The sequence below is a fragment of the Colletes latitarsis genome, chromosome 5, assembly GCF_051014445.1.
Source record: "Colletes latitarsis isolate SP2378_abdomen chromosome 5, iyColLati1, whole genome shotgun sequence".
Classification (NCBI taxonomy): Eukaryota; Metazoa; Arthropoda; class Insecta; order Hymenoptera; family Colletidae; genus Colletes; species Colletes latitarsis.
In genome coordinates, this window is record NC_135138.1 from 26,324,632 (window position 1) to 26,347,013 (window position 22,382).

Sequence of the window (22,382 nt, forward strand, 5' to 3'; positions counted from 1 at the left end):
TATCAGAGCGGAACTCATCATAAATAAAAAAGATGATTTTCAATCTTCGACGGGCAGTTGTACCACATGAATTTAAGAATGGGGAAAAATATAAACGTGCAGATCTCTAGATTTGTAGCGTTCAATAATGTATTTCGAAGAGAAGAAAGTCGATTCTGGACACTTGGGTGACGTCCAATTGTAAGCTATTATTGTATCCACTTATTCGAATCATCTAAGAATTTTCGTGGGAAATATTTGATCGAGTATAATGGTACACACTTGTATCGACGTTATAAATTAAAGCTAAGTGCGTTATAACCTTTCATACAAACTAACTAAGCGAGCTACAAATTATATTTATTTTAAGTAATCTCTTCTAGGATATACCAGAAGAGTAATTTTCTAATAATTAGAATTAAAATATTCTTGGCAACACATACATAAACATACATTTCTGTTTACAGTACTAAAGAAGACTCGAACTGAGAGTCGAAACATGTAAATTTATTATATAAATTTGCTCGTGGCATACAAGACTTAGGATTTTAAAATGTTTTTTTATTCTACTGCAAGCCATTGCATTTGTTCATGCTTTTACAGTATCTAAAGCAGATAAATCAATTGCCAAATATGCTGGTCTTTTAGCGCAAGAGTAAAAGGTTCATGCGTTTCCAACCTGTTCGCTACAAATGTTCCAGACAATAGCTGCGAGCAACGATCTAAACTTGAACCGATCATGAAGAGAGCAACGCGCTTCACGGACAGTTTTGGATCTGACGTGTGCCCAGATTCTCCGTCATGTGACTGACTAATTTACTGCTATTCAACACGGACGGATTTGTAAACAGGAGGCGGGAATCTCCACGAGGAAATGTCACTTCCATTCAGAAACATAATAAGTGAACCGAGCGTGCACGAAGTTTATTGTGTTTATTGCGTACAGCAAGACGTTATTAAATGGACAATTTTGCGAAAAGTGGAAAACAAAGTACCTATTAACTATACAATTTTACACGCTATGTTGTAACAATTTTTTTAAATTAATCAAAATTAAAAAGTAAGGAAAAATAAATAATTATTTTGTCAGAATGCCTCTATGCTACTAAATTTTAGTAAAGACTCTGGAGTTAAAAAAAAATAATTAATGGGAAGTTTTAATTCTGGAATCGTCAAGAGTTAAAGTTTAAATAGAAATGAACAGATAAGTGTGTCTTCGTACAGAGAATGTTTACATAATATGTGACGATAAGTTGTCAACCATGACCTGAAAATATCGTGGAAATTGTTAATTCTACGTTCCGAGGCAACAATGACCATATTCGAGATGAAGACTACTGGACCTTAGAATTTAGGTTAACGTTTCTTTCGAAACTTTTAAGAGCAGTGTCGTTTTAACGTACACGCAGAGTGAAAGAAAGGACTTCTGGAGCATAGAATAACTTTATATCTACAGTGCATACATTTCCTTACCTGGCAACTGCTTCGCTGTACACGAATCCAGCAGTCGCTCTTCGAACAACCTCGAAGCATAAATCAGAACCATCCATACTGAAACAGAAACGAGACATTAACATACAATTTACAAGGTGTGAGGATTTACATCTACATTGAAGCAAAAGATTCGCATAATGAAATACGTCCACAGACGTATCCAATGTTTTCTGCTTTCAAAAATACGACTACATCGCGATGAAAAAATTATTTAACATAGAAATATGAAAATGAATAAGTTATTCATTTTTAGTGTAAAAATAAGGACAAATAAGTTTTTTAATTAATTTTTTTGACCAAATTTCTGAACTCCTGAGACTATGTCCTGCTTGCCTATACAGGATGTTCGGCCACCCCTGGGAAAAATTTTAATGGGAGATTCTAGAGGCCAAAATAAGACGAAAATCAAGAATACCAATTTGTTGATGGTGGCTTCGTTAAGAAGTTATTAACGTTTAAAGTTCCGCCAATACTGAATTTTTTTCTCAAAAGTGGGTAAGATTTCGGGAATATCTCTATTCACCGAAAATGATTGTAATTGACTTCCGCAACCGAAATTAATTTTTCCAGAACGATTTGAAACTTTTCAATTTTGCCGAAAAATTTATACACCTACCCCCTGTCAATTTTCCTTAAAAATTCGTTTTTGATTTTTAATAATTTCGCTTGACGTCCTACAGAAAAGTAGTTTAATACTTTTTTGTAGGTACCTATGGGTTCTACTTCAGAAAAAAATTTCATTGAAATATATTCACTATTATAGGAGTTATGACTGTTTGAAAATTGGACCATTTTTATGGGGTTTTTCTAACATTACGGGGCCAAGGAACAACCTTTCCAATATTTTTATAATTGTTATATATTCTACACTAAAATACGCGGCGTTTGGTTTTTTGAACATTAAAATCGTCCAATCCGTTCAGAAGTTATGGTATTTTAAAGATTCGCATGAAATTTACGGGAAGCATTTTTGGCTTGACATTATATTTCCGGTAAGGAATTTTTTTCTCGAAAATGGTTAGGATTTCAAGGGTATATCTATTGACCAAAAATTATTATAATTGGTCCCTGCAATCAAAAATAATTTTTTTAGAACGATTTAAAATTTTTTAATTTTATTGAAAAATTTCACACCTTCTCGAATTTTTTTCTCCAAACTGGGTAGGATTTCCGGGGTATATCTATTCATCAAAAGTGATTATAATCGACCCTTGCAATCGAAAATAATTTTTTTAGAACGATTTGAAATTTTTTAATTTAATTCTTAATAACTTTTTAACGAAGCCTCCATCAACAAATTGGTATTCTTGATTTTCGTCTTATTTTGGCCTCTAGAATCTCCCATTAAAATTTTTCCCAGGGGTGGCCGAACACCCTGTATAACACTCTGTACCATAGCCTAATACTCTTGGGGAATTCTGTCCTAGAGCATGTAATAAATGATCCACCTATATATCCTATATATCTATATTTCAGAGAGAGAGGGAGAGAGAGAGAGAGAGAGAGAGAGAGGCTGCAGGTTGGCACGAAGAGGTGAGATAGGATGACAGAGCAACCAACAGATATGACGAGGATAATGCCAATGGCCTTGAGTAACTAGTTGATCTTGACCCAACTATAGAATGCACCACGTGCGATTTTTGCAAAGACAACAAATAAATTGAATGCAACTACTCCCTAACAATTTTATATTTATTTCAGTTAACGCTCAAAAACTTTTAACAATGCTATAGATAATATAAATATAAATATTGATTCCATTGTTTTAAAATTTGACATGCAGATTTAGCGAGTATCGAAGAATATCAGAATGTTTCTTTACGTCAATATAATTTTTTAGAAAACACTTGTTAAATACATGCACGTAAAAACAAACTAGTTTCATTGCGGAAGTCATAACTATTCAGTACTATTGTTTGATTTGAAAGAAACACAGAAAAGTTTGTTATGTATGAGCCTGGTTATTCGCCGAACTAGGTTAATCGTATAGAATTTGAAGTTTTCTAAGCGACGTAATTTTAAAGTCAAAGCAGCGAAAATCATTCGAAATTTCAAGTTAAAAGCATTATTGGTTTTTGAGATATCACTGGCGCAAACTGGGAAAATGTGTTTTCCAAATAAACGGTTTCAAACCCATCGTTGTACTTTAGCACGGAATTTTATTGGAGTATTCTTAAAGCTATAAATTGCAGAAAGAGATATCAATTCGTTTGTCTCTCCTCTTGAAGAGGACAATAAGTGGCGTGCAATCCTACTGTCATATAAAGTCGAGCAAAAGTCACTTTTGGAACAATAGAACCAACAAACCATTTAATTTTCTCAAAACAATAATCCGTCCCGAGTAACTAGAAACGTCCTTTCAAACCGTAAGACAGTATAACGGGATATTACACGCTCCAAGTGATTATCATCTTTTTGTTATACTCCTATCTTTTGGAAGATTGGCTTTACGTGACGACGCAGTAATTTAAAGTGTCCAAGAGTGGATCCTCGTCTCGCTGAAAAATAAAATTCGCTCCTCCACTAAGTTTCTAAAATAAAATATTCGATAAAAAGCAGTCTCATTTACATTCGGCAGGCCTGACAGTTTTGCAAGTATAATAACACGAGAAACTTGATTTATATAATCATCGATCGCATAATATGATCGATCGAATACCCAATTAAAATAATTCCAATGAAGTTTACTGAAGACATTTTACAGGTATTGTATACGATGTCTTCTTATGAAATTTAGATTGTACTTTAATTCATGTTCAGAAAATTATTTCATTTCTACTTTTTACGGATATTATTGTACATTTCTATTTACTCCACCATTGTTGAAAGATTTCAAGCGTTAATTAAAATAAATTTAAAACTTTTGATAGGTAGTTTCGTATAAATGTGTGATTGTGTAGAATGTAGATTCTAAAAATACGTAATACGGTAATACATCGCAGGTTGCAACTCGGTCGGGGTCGAAACCAATAAAAACATTTCAACTACTTGCTCCAGATTCATTATCAAGTATTTTTTGCAATTGCGAAACGGGGTGCGGAAGATCCATGAGCAGTTGTAGAAAATTAAGGCTATACTGTTCACCAGTTTGCAATAAATCTTGCCTAAATCGTCCACCAAATGACGACAGTATAAATTTATCCAATTCAAGTGAAAAGAATATAAGTGAACAAACCGGGAAAAGTCTGAAAGTAGGCTCGTTTGATATTTTATCGCTTGACTGTAAAGTACTCTGACAAATGAAAGATTTTCGAAACTTTTATCTATGGATTTAATCCTACATACAAAGAAAATCGCGTGAAAAAATCGCATCTAATATTGAACCTCGATAATGGCGTGGAAAAGAGTCCATTAGTGTTATACTTAATAGTAATCCAGAAAGTCGCTAGGATTGTGAATTTTACTTTTCAAACGAAGCGAAAATCCATTACTTTAGATTACTGCGACATCACGTAGAGCTGATTTTTAAAAAAATAGATCACTCTGGCAAACAAAAATTAAACGATTTCAGCTCATTGTAAACTATAAATTATTGATTATATGGCGAAAGTATATCATACCGTCTTTGTAGGAACCTAATAATTTTAAAGATTTTTACAGAAACTGATTTTAAATGTACTTTCTTTCTATCTTCTTTAATAAAAAAATTAATTATACTAACGTAATATTATTAAATCACTTTAAAAGTGTTATCATTAGTAGTCGAGCACTCTGTATAGATACTATTTTTCATTCACGTAATTTATGTATCAAATTGAGAACAATACGTGTACGTGTCATCATTAAAGAAATAAATATTTTCCAACTCAACGACCCGAACGGATGATCAAGTAACAAGCGACGATTGTAACGTGAATCATTGCTCCTGTGCGCTCAATGGACTATTTATAATTCATTCAATGCTAATTAAAGTCGATTCATAACGACGTGAAATTCGTATTCATAAAGTGGTTATATACTCAAGGTGAACAATTCGTTATAATTATATTCGCATAATTATATCTGATAGAGAAATCCATTTCGAATATATCATTCGACTCGTATTTAATATTGAATGAAATTCTTGCGATATAAACTTTCACACGTGGCATTTCGAAAAGCAGAAATTGTCCGCGATAAATCTCCACCGGATGTTATTATTCAAGAATACTCTGTGCCTCCGGATTTAGATTTTGTATCCGTCAAAATGTACGATCGATTCACGCTGTACCGCAGATTACTTCACAGACTCCAGACATCGATCTAGATACACAAAAGCGAAAATGTTTTTCTAAAAATAGACAATACGTGTATAAAATTATACATAATAGATCAAATGTCCCGATACGCTACATTTTGGAATAAAATATGTATAAACGTAAGTGCAAATACTTCCACTCGAAATTAGATTCTCTAATTTAGAATAATTTATTTCTTAAGTCCTGACAGCAAGAATTTTTTTTTAAATGTGAAAAACACTTATTCGGTAGAAAATAATACTGACCATTTTAGAATACTGTTATTACGGAGTAAAAAGGAAATAAAATATATTTCTAATAATATAATAATCATCGAAACAACGATTACAAAATTACATCCTGTTTTTATCCGTATTTTGAGTTATGGTTTGTGTCACATATGTTACAACATGAATTTAGTGCATAAATAAAATGTATAAAAATTCTTAACATCTTAAGAAACGTTTGCCTGAAACGTTATCTGAATATTGGCATCCCTGTCTTATTTCTGAATAGATATATCGAAAGATAATTTAGTATGTCTGCTCTGACGTCTTTTAAGGAAAGAGCAGCTGTCGAATTGTGTTTCCTTCTAGACTTTATTCCTTTTTCTGTGTCAGGTATAGCTACACCACTGCTATTTCACTACTTCGTAAGTTCTAAATGTCTTAAATTTCTTTAAAATACAAACTTGCTCGTGCTGATGTTAAGAATTTTAATACGCGAAGCTTGCGCATATTTTTCAACCCTTTTAGATCCTATGATACTACACATATACTCGATATTTTAAAGTTAGTAATTGGGCATGTACTTACGATATCATGCGATAATTTTTCTCAATATAGTTTATACCATTTTCGAATTCACCAAAGTGCTTGAAAAAAATTATCAGGCAACGAAATTAGATCAAATACCGTCCGAAAGAGTTGATATTATATTTTGATTGTTAGTTTCAGACAAGTTTCAATTCACTGCAAAGTTAAATAAAACAATTTGATGTCGTTATACTTACTATTCGAATACCATGTACAGCATACCCTCCGAACTGTAGGTCTCGAGCAACTCTACAATGTGGGGATGTTTCAACATGTGGCATATTGTGGCCTCGCGCTTCAAATCTGCAGCAATCGTATAGTTACGAAACTTTATTTCTGTTGTAACTGTGAGTTGTACATTTTTAAATAGAAGTTATGTGAAAGTATGACACAAACGATAAAGTACTACGCAAACAATACAAATTAAAAATACTGAAAAGTAGATCAATTTTCAAGAAATAAATTAGCAATTTCTAACTAACAATTTTTTAATTTTGTCATAGTCAATGAGATCTATTGTGATTTAACAATAAGTTATTATATTTCCAATTACTGAGTTAATATATGTCAAGTAGAATGGAATGAAATAATTTTACGTTAAGATGTTATCAAAACGATATTTAATAAAATACTTTTAATTTTACAACGGGTAAAAAAATTAAATGGATAATATTTCAAAAGTAGCGTATTTAATATTGAATGAAAGTTTTAGGACAATAATTGAAAAATTATCGCAAGGACGATAGAATGTCTGGAATGAAATCAGCAAATATGGAATAAACATTAATCGAAAAATATTTCATTCAAATTTCGTCAAAGCAAGTCGTCTGAGGAATTAAATTTCATCAATTTTATGACGTACGAGTATCTCTTGAAATTACGTTCCGACTATGACGCATTTTCATAATATTATTAACCCTTAACGCGACGCATCTCCTTTTGACTTATTATTAGAAATATGCATCTCTTAGACACCTAGGTATGTAAAATACAATATTTATTATTAGACATGCAGAAATATACACTACACATAGTATATGCCTATGAAGTTTTCTGACAATAAATGTTTTCAGTACAAGCAAATAGCATATTACTTTTCAAAAAATTAGATATATCATAGCTCACATTAAAACTCATACATCATCATTCCCTTTGTATACTTGTTTCTGAAATACATACGATTCGTACACCGTTACCAATTCAAATTTAAAATATAACAAAGTTTATAAAATAACAACGGAAAATTAATACATGCCATAATAATGCTATTGTACGTAGCAAAGTACTTGACACTAAAAATTATTCACCCATAAAGTTTGGGTTACCGTGTAATTTATTTATCCACGTTTATCGTTTATAAAACATCGACTAAATTCATTTATATTGCGTTGCACATTTTAAATGCTTTAAATTGTAAAAGTTGAATTTCAATAATTAAAATGCAAATTTAAATTATACTCACATTTTTTATTTTTATTAACGAAATATTCACTCTTTTCATACGCTCCCAACTTTCAAGCATCTCTTGTTATAAATGAAATACGTGCAACAATTAAACTCAATATTCTCAGGTAACAGTAGTAGTGATCTCTGTTACTTGAACAGAAGAGGTGCACTAATCGATTATTCCAACCTCGAAGAAACTCCTGTAGGTATGTACACTAAACCTATCCACGTGTCCCAATTTCTACTATTAGTACGTTGACTATCCATACTTGGAATCGCGAATACGATTCAAACGTACGGAAAGACGATGAGATTTGCATAGCAATAAATGTTGCACTCCATTTTCTTAGAAGGGAAGTTCTTCTAACGTGTCTAAATATTTTAGTTTTTAAAAATCTTTTAGACAACTGGTGTCGGTGATATTTATTCTGTATTGAGCGGACTCCTGAATCAAGACTGTCCTGACCCACAAGTGGGTCAGTGGATAATCAAAGTGTTAACATTTGCTCCCATCGTTAATTAATACAAACAAAATTTCATACTTCACTCATCCCGAAGTTCCTGTAATAACAACTCAGGACTTATCAATTTCTGGAACCTCCCTTGCTCCAGATTAAAATGATCGACATACATTCGCGACAACAAAATACTATTTCTGTAATATTATTTTAACTTACATTGCAAATCTAACATTTTTATTCTGAAGAGGAGTATATAGACAATTAAAGTATCAAAATTATTCTGATATTATTTAATTACGATTACCTTAAATCTTTATATTTTTACGCTTTTCTACTTTATGTTTTTTGTTTTCAAACATCTCTCATCATAAATAAAATACGTGCAAGAATTAAACCCGATGTTCTCAGTTAATTATAGTAATAACGTGTTATTTGAACGGAAGAGGTGCAATCGATTATTTCAACCCCGAAGAAACTTCTGTGAAACACTAAACCCACCTACGTGCTCCAATTTCTACTAACACGGTGGCTGTTCGTACCTGGAATCAGGAATACTCAAAGGAACAAAAAGACTACGAGGTTTTCACAGTAATAAATAATCTACTATCTTTTCCAAGTACTATACTTAATTATTCTTGCAACGTGTACATTTTAGTTTAGTCAACGCGTTTACATTTGTTCCTATCGCTAATTAATGCAAATAAAGTCTCGTAAATGGCTCTAATAACGACTCTAGGACTCCTCCATATCTGGAACCTGTCGCGCGCCAGATTAAGATCATCGACATAGGTTCGCGACAACGAAACCAATTCCTATTGAAGCGCACAATGAGCGGTTCGAAGTCACGTAAGTACGCGTACGTCGTAAAAGAGAATATGGAAACGCGGGACCAGGCACAGGGAATACGTTATGTTTCGAGCAGGCAGCGGAAATTAATGGCGAAACACACCGAGTTGTACATTGGCGCATTCAGTATCCTCGGGGACTCACCGTTTGTACTTAGACCAGGACTGGAGGTGAACTTTGCAACGTCGACTATTTTTACGGCGAATGTCTGCCCCGTCTGCCGATGAATGCATTTCCGAACAACACTGAATGGTCCTCTGAAACAAACGGAAAAAAAGGTCTCAGTGACAATAATCACGACGGTCGGTTCTGTTCGTGTCACTCATCCCCAATTATGCCAGCCATAAACGCGATAGCTAGCTTAGCTGGAAAGCCAGAAACTGAGCTCTATTAAACCCGATAACGGGCTGGGTAATTCGTCGAACGTTGATCACGCGCGCATTCATCGAATTCGTGACAACCAGCAATGCAACAAATGATCTCTGCGGCGATCGAACGGCCACACGTATCTCCTATTTGATCAGTCTAATTCGCATGACAGATGAAATATGAAAAATCGTGTCAAAGATTGTTTCATGGATATAGATACGAAGGATCTTGACCCTGGGGAGGCTTATCGATATATTCTGTCACTAGGAGACGTTCAAGAGAAAACACCTTTACGATTGGTATGAGGGTCGTTCAATAAATCTTTAAAAAATCCAAGACCTGGTGCTCGTAGCATCGAAAATGGTTTGCTTTTAATAAGCATCATGACTCACTAGGCAACTGTCAAAATTTCAGCTATATTCACCAAATGGTTTCATTTTTATTGTCGATTGAAGCAAGAAACTTCTTCTTGTATCAAGCCAATGCACGGGTGCACATCTGTGCAGTTTCGATGGCCAAAGTCATGGAATTAAAGTTCAAATTATTACAACATTCACCGTATTTACCGGATTTGGCCCCTGGTGACATTTTTTATTTCCAAACTTAAAAAAATAGCTCGGCGGACAACAGTTCACGTCGAACAAGGAGGTCACCGCCCAAACAGATGCCTATTTTGAAGACCTTTCGAAATCATACTTTTCAGATGGCTTAAAAAAGTTGGAGAAACGCTTGGAAAGACTTATAGAGCTAAAAAGAGATTATGTTGAAAAATAACAAAAAATCTGCCTAAAATAATTTGTTTTTCTATCTTTTTCTAAGGACTTATTAAACGACCCTCGTAATATAAGGAATAAGGGCGTAATATAGAATAAGGGCTACGTTAAGTCCAAGTTTAGTTTGTGGTCAGTGGGCAAAAATGGCTACTAAACTACCTAACAGTTAGATATAGATTCGAACTTTGTCACGAGAAACTTCACTTTGCAAACCCAGTTCTCTTCTATCAACTCATGAACTTGCTAAGCTGACAACATTGATCTATCAGTTATTATTCAAAAGTGTTATTCATCGTCGTGCTTGTGTTCTATTTTAATCAGTCGATTCATAGAAATCCGTTATGCTGATTTAATAATTAACGGCCAAGATCATCCTCTGTCCACTGAATACTTTGATACAGAGAGTAAATCGCATAACTTATATAATCTCTTGTTAATAAAACAATTTCTTGTTAGTGAACAATTTGTCTCAATTTTTATCTGAACTGCTGATAATTAGTTTTAATTAGCAACATTCTGAAATAGCGCACGGGTAAGTACAGCAAAAGGGTTGTCAGTGATACAATCAAGTCAAGAAGACGAACTCAAGGAAGGTCCTTCTAGGGAACTAATTGAATATACTCCCTCGCTTTGTAACACTTCCATTGTTGCACGGAAAATCTTACACGCCCAATGAAAAGTGAGAAATTTCCAGCAATAAGAGTCATATTTTGGGATCTTACCTTTTAAATAAGTTTTAAATAATCTTAAACTTATTCTAATTGATCTGGACAGTGCCTTAACGAATTGAGTTTTCAGATTGGATACGACTGAAAAATAAGTACGTCTTCTTAGATTTTAGCACCGAAGAACATCTTTCAAAGAGAACGCTATCGATTCAGCACACTTGAGCAATGCCTCTTGTCAGCAAAGAAATCTAGAAACCATCCCTTTTCACTCAAAGAAACACCTGTTTGAGATTTACAACAGATCCACCTCCTTTGTCCAACAAACAGCCAATAGGAGAAAGACAATGCTAACGTTAAGAGCGCAGTCACCGATGAGAGTTAGAACGCTTGCCAAACACAGATTTAACGCGTTGGATATTCGATCGTAGTTGTGTAAGTGTACAAGGTTTTAATATATAAAAGTCGTTAGTCACTGTATAACATCCAAGTTACACTTTCTTTCCAAGTCTAAGATGACCAAAAAAACAATAATTAAGTTTCTCCTGTTTATTTAGATATTATATTCGATCCTCTAAGGAACCCTCTTCAAGAAACAACATCAATACTAATTTAACTTGGATGTACAGATCCGATGCAGTATATATCTTTGAAAGACATTGTTATATCATATCCCAATTCACCTAGGTCTTAGAATATTAATTCATTACAAGAACAACGGTACATCTCGTGATTAAGAACGACCACAATCCATCTGGGACTCTGTACTATGCCATACGCTATCTCTGCCTCTTGATCCCTAAGGATACCGGACATTTATAAGCATCTACTCGACCAGTGCATGCGGTGAACGCCTAAGGGCGTCCAAAGAAATATCCTTAACAAAAGTGATTATAGTGATTACAAAAACCACTTTCTAGACCCTATATCATTCTTGGAAAGAATAGAATACACTGTCAAAGTGGAACCACCTATTTCGATGTCACCCTATATAGAAAGCGTTCAGGTAGTACGTCCTCTAATGCCTTTCAGCAACAGTGTTTGTTATACCACTTCAATCTGTTAAAAACTTTACATGTTTACAATATGTGGACATGTGCCTATAGGTACAATTATATTTACGGACGATAATCTAATCTTGATAATAGAGTAGAGTAAAGTCTAACATTTTTGTCTATGAAGGATGTCAAAACTGAAGATCAAAATCAATCAAATAAAAGGCGTAGCTCTATGAACAATAGACACTTCAAGATAACGTCCTAATCTAAAAAAATTCGTACCTAGATATGTACAGGTGATCGAAAAATTCTATCAACAGCTGACGAGAGAAGCCCATAAGCAAGCGGATCTAAAATATATGTTACGATAACATCAAGATTTTCGTTATTCATCTTCCGACGTCTTCTAAAGAGCAGAGATGGACAAAATTTTGATTTTAAAAAAAAGTTATAATTTGTCATTTAATCCGTCATCTAATAGTTGAATAAAATGTTACCCATCTCTGACACAGTACGAGATTATTTATTTTCAAAAACAAATCATGATTTTACAAGTAGTTAAACACGCTACAAAAAGATCCTAAAGATTGTCTTGAGAGTTCATGCATACATAAAGCCCTTGTACAGCTCGAAGCTCTCACTCGTTTACCTTCTTCTCTCATCGTTGCTGAACGAATTATGGAAAACGACGTCTTCTGTCTTTTTCGATGTTAAAAGCTCTTCTGTGAGACAATCTATAACCTCGAGAGGAGTCAGTAAGGCGGCTTTCTCGCCAACACGGCCTACTTCGTACGACAAATTATCGACATCTCGTTGTTTTATACCCTTAACAGCAGTAAATTGACGAAGAACACCCTGGCATCCGAAATCGAAGATAGTAATATTGTAACTTTTCTAGAATATAATCAATTTTTATTGCACATCGTCCTCGATGTCGTACAACTTTTGTTTGAAACATTCTTTCATAGAACAAACAGTTCACGAGTTATTTAGAGACAACAAGTTAGGTGAATCACCCTGTACGTCACCCTCGATATCACGTAACTTTTGTTTAATTAATTTTTTTTACATTACAAGCTTACGAGTAATTAAATATCGTCTACATAAACGAATCGCTCTATAGATATAATACTGCTATATATCAGATTAGTGGTAGCACCAGAAACTGCTATATTTGACCTTATTCTAACCTATAAATGAAACCTGAGACTGTAGTAATTGAACTCCGCACATTTATTGATACAAGATATATGTTCATCGTGAACAGATTGAAAGTTATTAAAACGTCTTTCTATTTTCAACGTACCATTTGATGTAGCATTCTATCTTTGATCAAGTTATAATTGAAATTTCATGAAAAATAAGAATAAATCTATGTTATCTTTACAGAGGTCTGAATTTAGTTTAAGTCATACCTCAATTTCAAAAAATAAATTTTATTTATTCGCTTTATCATTTTTGATTTCTGGCTTATATATCCGTACTCACGAAGTGATGTATATTCACAAAGGCTATTTCTTCATGCGCAGATGAGGACTGGCTTCGCAGTCGAAATGTACACCTAAATCAATTAGGATGTTAAAATGGAACCAAACTAAGAGCCAACCGGAGTTTCCATTACCATCGTAAGTTAAGTGGTTAATGTAAAAGTCCGAGCACACGACCTAAATAATTTTTTAAAACTCTATCGGATATTTCGAGGAAAATTCATTGACACCTTTTTACCATCCCAGCTTTCACGCTGTTACATATAACTCGAAGGATTAGATTTCCGTAGTTTGATGCTTGAAGGTTTCGAGGGTATAGATAGGATCGGGTTCAATTGGTTTGATCTCGAAACTTCGAATCCTGTAGTACCCACATAAGTGTATATTCCTAAGTACTCTAATGCCAGACAGAATCAAATGTCTTAAAGACTGGAATCCTAAAATATTATCGTACGTATAGGTATCTTATTTTAACAAAAGTTGATCGCGACTACTGCTAAGAATGTTATTAATAAAGAATGAAACATTTTTTGTGAACATTGCCTGATCAGGAAACCAAAACCGCCCTAAAATTATTGGTTTTTATTGTCTGTGACCTACATGCAAAGTACTCAAAGATCGTCCTGGACGGGAAACTAAAAGTTTCAAGTAGTACTAAGTCTTTTAAAAGCAGAAAGATTTTATCGCTTGGACCGTACGGTCTTCTACTGTAGCAACTAAAGCTCTTTCGACGTTTCTTGTACTCGTATACCGATGGACGCTTATTGTGATTTCAACATCCATACGGATATTGGAACTTTTTATCTACTCAATCCTTTCAACTATCGTAACCATGTGTCTCTGGTAACTGTTTCCTTCTTGTTATATTTTCATTGTTAAATAATAACTAAATAATAACTTTGCAAGAGCCGACAGAAGTACCTCTTTTGTAAGAGTTCGCTGGCCCGAGAAATGTCGCGTATTCCACTGTTCAGTTTCCTACGATGTGAAGAAAATTGAAGTCACGAAGGTGTAAGAAGAACTTTCGTACGAGTGTTGCTAAGGCGAATGCGAACTTTCGTGAAAAACTTCGACGCGGTCGTCGAACGAAACGGATCGGTTCCGTTTCTAATTTTAATGTTTAGCCCACGATAGTACCTTCTACACGTTTTTACGATTCAAGCTTATTCCAGTTCGCTTCAGTTGTAAGTATAGATGCAACCTAAAAAAGAACTTTCCCTGTGATAATATTGAAAATTTCGGAAACTAGTTCAACTTGGAAAATGAAGACAATCGGAATTTACGTAATTTTCTTCGAACTAGAGCATTGATTTCTATTTACAAATCAAATATACATTATTAGGTATGGAAAATATTTCGGAAAATTCTAAACTAGTGACTCTAGAGTATAGCATAACGTTCACACAGAATAAGAAAGGCAATAGCTGTAATAAGAACGATGGACCTGATGTAATTAGATAGCATGCATTTACTTGTGAAGGCGGAAACAGCACTCGGTGTCAAAGTGCATCGTTAAAGTCGCTCTCGATCGACATTAATGTTCTACCTCTATAGTTTAGTTGTTTCCACATTATTGGACGCATATAGACGTGACGGGCTCGCTGTTCGCGAACAGGAAACGGGAGGGATAGGAAATTGAACATGATAAATGGAATTATTAGAGAAACTCATTAATAAACAACACTTTCAATACACATCACAGGATTTCGGGGTTCCTTTAAACCAGTAATAAGCTATTATTGTACCTCATAAACACTTCTATAACCTACTGATTTACTGTTGCTGATGTGCGTGAAATGAGTTCTCAACCAACTAACAAACGTGATTGTTGAAACTGATGGTTTCCGTGTTTGATGAAACGTTGAGATAAATTCAAATACATGTATTACGTTTGCATTACGAGAGAAAAATTAGGGCGGAGGAATATTTCTCTTCTTATAAATTAACATCGTGCCTCGTCTCTCCGTTTGACTATCCAGCGTCTTGAATATCATGTACAAACAGAAGAAGTTAGATCACTGTGCAAGTTTTTCCAAAAATTACGAGAAACCGTTCGGTCACATCGGTTCGGCGAGCATCGGTTGGAAAGTTTCCTGAGTTCTTACTTTCTCTAGTCACGCTTAAGCGAAAACTTTTCCGTAGAAATACGGGAGAAAAACAAAGATTCATGACAAAAAATAAAAGCGGACCCAACTCGGGTCCATTAAGTAAATTACGAAAACCGTATTTGGCGGTTTGTGTACTAGTATTGCTCAACAGAACTCTCAAGCGTTTCTCAAGTACCTTGCTATATTTATTTCACCTATTATACATCGGGGATATTTTTCTGAGAAAGTTACTTGACATTTTCCAACCGTACCGAAGTCTTTAGAAACACATTCATAAACCGTGGGTAAATATGTTCAATTTGATCCTTTTAGTTCTACTGGCAACGATTTAAAAAGTTCACTTGAGAAATAAATTTTAATAAATCACGAATGTTTAGAGAAGGATAATGTCCCAGTCCCAGACCTCAAAAATTTTAATCCTACCTTAGTTCATGATATTATCACTGATACAATTCACTAAAAATTGTCATGTTTAGTATACACGGACGGATAGAATTTATTCTTATCCTAAACGCATAGATTGGCACGCTTCAGTGTCAGATCGAAGTAGACATACTGACACGTATAATCAAGAATATTGTAGTGAGAAAGTTTGATCCGCTCAAACTCAAACGTGACACTAAAATCGACTCCATGAAATCAAGTTACCCTTCCTGGCATCAAAGACGATCTTCCCAGACGTGAACCGACGCCCTATTGTTTCCGAGATGAAGTTACATTGAACAAACTTTAAACGTTGAACTTCGTGCATCTGGAGTTCGTATTCTCTTTGTACACGAATAAGGAAAATACCGGTCCATTTTCTGAATAAATTTCGAACGAACGTACGCGTAAACATAAACACAATGTATGTTTATGATAAAGACGTTCCAATAATGCGGTAGACTTCCGGTTATCACGCTTTAATCGATCACATTTTTATTGAGGTGAAACCAAAATAGGTAGACCAATTATTGGCATACTCTACGATCGTCCATTTTTAACCGACTTAATGGAAATACGTGTCGCAAGAGATTGGTGTACCCTTAGGGTCAAAGATGACACACGGTATAACGATTGAGCTAGACACTGTCGACTAACGACATTATAGATTATTTTATCACAATGTTTTCACTAGAAGTAAAAATCATTATTGGCTATGATGAAAATGATCATTGGCTGTTTTTCACTTTTGTCTTGATTGCTGTTATCGCTAAGTATCTCCATAAGATAAAATATATTGATATCATATTAAGGCGAAGAATATAAAACGCAAGAAATAATTCAGACAATTATAATGGTTCGCGTGTCAAGCTGGACAATAAATCATGTTTCCATCTTTATTCTTGCTCACTTGTCTTTTCCTACCGACAGCGTACTCTGGTAAATTTATTTTTAAAAACACACAGTGATCATAATAAATACTAATTGTGTTTCAATTCTTCAGCGTTTTATGCAGTGTCCATACAATACCATGAAAATGGCGATTTAAAAGAACCGCAACCGCTGGTCTTGACAGAAAATGGGACATCCTTTTTTTATCCTAGCAAGAAAGTCGTGAGCTCTTTGGAATCCCCCAATGGATTTGTTCGTTTGGCATGCCCTGGCAATGATAATTATATCCAAGTTGTACCCAATCCTAAAGAAGCTACTGTTACTTGTATCAGGGACACAATCTTCAGCGTCGATAGGATTCCTCGTACTTTGTCATCATTGGCCTGTCGAACTAGTCTGCAAATCACCGTCAGGAGTCTTCAGAAGCTTTGTCTGAACCGATATCACTCTATGGAAATCGGTTTTCAATTGGATGACAGGTTCTTGCAGACAATAGAATTGTGTCGCAATGACAATACGTACGAGACTTATTACACAAAATTTAATATGTCTAACAAACATGGCAGTGTGCAGACTGGATATCCCAGGTAAGCTACGTGGCATTAATTTGTTGAATATTTATGTACAGAATTTTCAACGCCGTTCGCAAATAATTCTTAGGAGAGCATACGCGCGGAAGAATTTATGATTGCAAATTCTTTAGTAATTGGCTTCAAGCAATCCACGTTATTTATATTATACATTCCATATAAACTGGACGAGTTTCTTTGCAAAATAATACATCACATGGTGCAATCTAGTATGTTATTTCTATATAGATAGATGAATTGCTTCTGCGAAACATTGCCAATATTCTCCATATGTGGAAAATACATCAGTATTAACATCGCGTATATCGACATATATATCGATAAACGGATAGACTATTTTAGAGAGCTCACGAAAAGATCTAAATAGTGTACTGATAAACGTGCGTCGGTGTATTCTATTAGAGATGAAAGTTAGAAACACGAGGGAACTAACTTCGCGTAATAAAGTTTCCAATGTTTCGTTTAAAATGTATAAGTTTCAGAAAATTTTTTTAGGTCATGTGGTACACGGTAGAACTCTACACGACGGTTACGGTATGCAAGAGATAAAAGTATAATACGGTAATGTAGTTTCGTTTAGAAAAAAAAACTAATAATTCCGAGAGGTGGTTTTTCGTCTCAGTTATATGGTAAAAAGTTATGAGGATTTATACGGTGTTCAAAATTAAAAAAGAAATGTTTAAAGTAGATGTAAACATGGAAAAAGATTCCACTGGGTGAAAAAAGATTTTCCAAGATAAAGAATCAAAAATATTTTGTAAATAAGTATATGAATCGTTATTGCGATCGATATTAGATTTAGCGCTGTGAAATACTTATGGATAATTGACGTTCATCGTGTACCGTTCTTTGAAATCGGTTAAATTGTGAAACCTCGCCCTATATACATACGAACACGCCCAATTAAGGTGGATTCGATCTATCCGTCAGGCAACCGTCCGTCAAACATCCATCGAAATATTCTCCAATGGCTTTTGCACCGAGGCATTCACACTGTATTCCATCTAGCAATTCACTCTGAACAATTTTCCGATGGACGCGTGCTCGGCAAAATGTATAAATTCGTCATTATATAATACTTTACAGAATTGGTATCTGAAAGTCTTGAAGGGAGTCACCCAACATGGTGGTCGAAACGTTGGCATTGATTAAATAAATCATATCGAATCTCCTTTGCTGGTTGCTTGTCATTCCCAAGCGATATCACACGAATTACTAAAAAGATCATATAAAGATTGTTATTGCTTTCTACCCTGTATCAATTCTAAGTAACTTTATTTAGAAGAGTCACAGCATACTGAAAGGGCGAAGTTCAAATAAATAACCAATGCATCGATCGAAACAGAAGTTAAAATTATTCACATTTTCCAAAAGAAAAATTTTCTTTGGTGCCTCTCTTCGGTTTTAAGGCGCTCTACTTAGGAGTCACGCCCATTTCTTCGGAGCACAGTGTTATACGCGAAACATGTGTATACTACCTTGCTCGAATATCCCAAAGAAAACCGATAACGACACAGTGTAAATCCTGCCATACTACATTAATTCTCATTTTAGGCTTAGGAATTGGAGAGATGCGAAATACTTCGCCGGACTGAATATGGAAAGGCTCTACAATTGGAGAATTCAGGTCAAAATAATCGGACAAATTCTACAGTCTGAGGAAATCGCGAAGCAGTACATCAACCAGGGTCAATTTCTTTCGCGCGGGCACATGTCGGCCAAAAGTGACTTCATTTACGGTAGCCAACAGAACACCACCTTTTCATACCTAAACGCTGCGCCCCAATGGGTCAGCTTCAACGGTGGCAACTGGATGTCTCTGGAAGTGAGTGTTCAGAACTTCACCAGACGCAGTTCTCGGGACATTGAAGTTTACACGGGAGTTCACGGACAAATGACAATGGCAGACAAAAATGGACAACAACAGAAGATACAGTTGACTGAGCCTGGCACGAAAAAGACTCTGATAGTGCCTAAATTCTTCTGGAAAATCATTTATGATCCAGTGAGCAAAAAGGGTACTGCGTTCGTGGGACTGAATGATCCTTTCATACCATCGATCAGTGGGAGTATTTACCTGTGCAAAGACAGAATAGAATCCAAAATAGACTGGATAAATTGGATGCCAACTAATATAAAAAAAGGTGTATCGTACGTGTGCCCTATTAACAGTCTTCGGAAGGAAATCCCGACGATACCGCCGCTGAATGTGATAGGAGATTTAATATCACCTCCTGTATAGACAATTAGAACACAAGCACTTGCCAAATCTAACTCTTGACACGGTTCTGGGATATTGCAATTCGATAGATATGATTTATGGGAAACAGAAACTATGTACATTGATGTACGCTGCCAATCGAATGTCATTGGGCAGTTAACACAAGTCCAAGAAAAATACTACCGTTGATGTTCCTATATTTCTATATTGTTTTATTTATATATATCTTACATCGACATACGCAACACGTCTTTTAAATACAGCTTGTTCTAATTTTACCATCCCTGTGGTTAATTTCCTTATAGTTTCAATTTTATTTTGTGAGTTTTTTTTGACAACATTAGTGAATCGACAGAAATTAACGTTAAAATTTATCAGCAACAATGATAAATTTTATTATTTTTAGATGCGAGTTATCATAATTTTTATTTGCACTGACAAAGCACTTTAATTCACGTGTGTAAATACGAGCAAGTGCGTTTATTTGCTTACTATTTTGTCTCTTTACGAAATACTTATCAGTTCATTATCTCAATTTGTTGATAAAGGCTACATACTAGGTTATTTTAAAGAAGAGATAACTAATAAGATGTTTGTTTTTAGCAAAAATTAGAAATACTTAAAAAAATCAGTACAAGCGTAAAAAAAAAGATTGACATACAGGCGAGTTTAATTAAAAACTTTTGGAAAACTGGTACTGTTTATAAAAAAAAAACTGTGCAAACTATAATGTGCAAAGGTACTATAACTAACGTTCTGACAGCAGTACTCGCAATCCTGACGTTACCATAAGACAACTTAAACGAAAAAGTAAAACCAGCAACTTAAGGGTAATAAGAATTCCTCGTCCGCATAAATCTCATTTTTTTCGTATTTCATTTCACCAGGAGCTTTGTAGCTGAAATTTCAAACAATTTTGTAATTCTAACACACAGTATTCACCGACGTATACCGCAACCACTGTTACACATTAAGAAGAAATTAAATTAAAGAATGTGTATTCGTTGAGTGTAGTTAATGAATGAATTCTATGTTAATGTGTTTAATGAATCATAAATAATCATCTAACTGTTCCTGGTTTTATTATAAAAGAATGATTTTTATCATGAGGTCAGAAATAAATCAAGAACCGAGTTCATCGTGAATAACCAACAACTGCAGAGGATACGAAACAGACGATTAGATACCATGCTGAGATTACACCGGAAGTGACTCATTACGCATCTCGGAGAATGTGTTATTCTTAAAGAAAATCATTTTACCTACTTATTGAGCTAAACTAAGTAATTTAATAATTTTCCAATAAGTAATGTCTTTAAACCCAAGGTCATTTTATGGACATATCATAAATAAATAAACTTGTTCGAACGTAGCATATAATGGTGCAATACTAAAAGCATGTCTTTTCATTGGATAAAGTTGAAACGTTATTTTTTTTATAGGGAACATTTTAGTATACTGTTCAAAATAGCTGCTTCAGAATACTGTTCGAGCGACCAAAAGAGTGGTGAATCATAGGAGATAAATGTAGGAAGTACAGTAAATGTGACAGTATCAAACATGAGATATGGACACATACATTATCATGAACAAGAATAGGGTCCTTTGTATCGGTTAAGGCAATTTTCAGTCAACTTCTGAAGAAAAATCCAAACCAATATCGGTATAATTTATCATTCGTCTCACTAAAGAAAACATCGGATAACATCAATTATAGGCAACTAGCTTATTTGGGGTACAAAATTAATTTTGAATTAGTTTTTGAAAGTTCACTACAATTAAACTATCGAAACACTAACAATCTAGGATATCCACTTAAGGAAATAAAAAATATAAGTAATAGAGGAAAGGAGAAACAACATAAAAACATGCGTTTATTTGGTTTTGTAAGTCTTTGTTCGTTTGCCACCTTTACAAATGTGCCCCTCAGTACATTATTCAAACATTACAATAGTGAAACATCAAAACATAACAACAGAGCGACTATCTACAAGCAGATTCTTTTCGACGTACTAAATAAATATTAAATGCGACTACTGTTGCAATAGTACTGCGTCCATTTGAACGTCTCTCCGAAATAAAACATGATCTCTAATGAGTTGTAAATAGATACAATGACATTTTCCCACCGTATCGTTGTATAGGCAACGACTAATTAGGATCAATGACACTTAACTCTACTTCTACGAATCATGTCTAACTTTATGTTATCTCCGTTAATAATTGGCTGAATGCCAAAGGGATGACACACGAAACAAACAGCACGTCTACTGCAACAGTAAATGAGACTGGAAAGTCGCAGAAAATGATACCAAAATAAAATATGTGATATTAATTGTATTAGTTTCTTGGTAATGAATATTAACTCTAGTTTTATTAGGATGTAACTATAAAGTCTGTGAGAATATTTATATACTAACATTTTCTGTAATATTATGTTATAAAATATAATTATTATTAAATGATAAATACTATGAAAATTTATTTACAGACCCTACAGATTTTCCAATTTGGTATATAATTCAAATTTACATTTAGAGGATTAGAATTCATTTTCCGGCAGTTATAAAGTACATCCCATTAAAAAAAATAAACGAAT

The 22,382-nt window shown here is 34.3% G+C and overlaps 2 protein-coding genes across 8 annotated transcripts in view; one reads left to right on the forward strand and one right to left on the reverse strand.

Moving 5' to 3' along the window:
* Nucleotides 1-22,382, reverse strand: part of Cask (peripheral plasma membrane protein CASK) — a 240,234-nt gene that overhangs the window by 215,450 nt on the left and 2,402 nt on the right. For all 7 annotated transcript variants that reach the window (XM_076765678.1, XM_076765683.1, XM_076765685.1 and 4 more), the window contains exons 2-4: nt 9,403-9,515; nt 6,703-6,808; nt 1,453-1,530 (exon numbers count right to left, since the gene is read on the reverse strand). In XM_076765678.1, the coding sequence (XP_076621793.1) occupies nt 1,453-1,530; nt 6,703-6,808; nt 9,403-9,515 (297 nt within the window). The remainder of the gene's footprint in view (nt 1-1,452; nt 1,531-6,702; nt 6,809-9,402; nt 9,516-22,382) is intronic.
* Nucleotides 16,928-20,057, forward strand: LOC143341637 (salivary endonuclease-like). The gene is made up of 3 exons (XM_076764606.1): nt 16,928-17,020; nt 17,085-17,559; nt 19,117-20,057. The coding sequence occupies exons 1-3, from the start codon at nt 16,966-16,968 to the stop codon at nt 19,802-19,804; spliced, it is 1,218 nt and encodes a 405-aa protein (XP_076620721.1). The 5' UTR covers nt 16,928-16,965; the 3' UTR covers nt 19,805-20,057.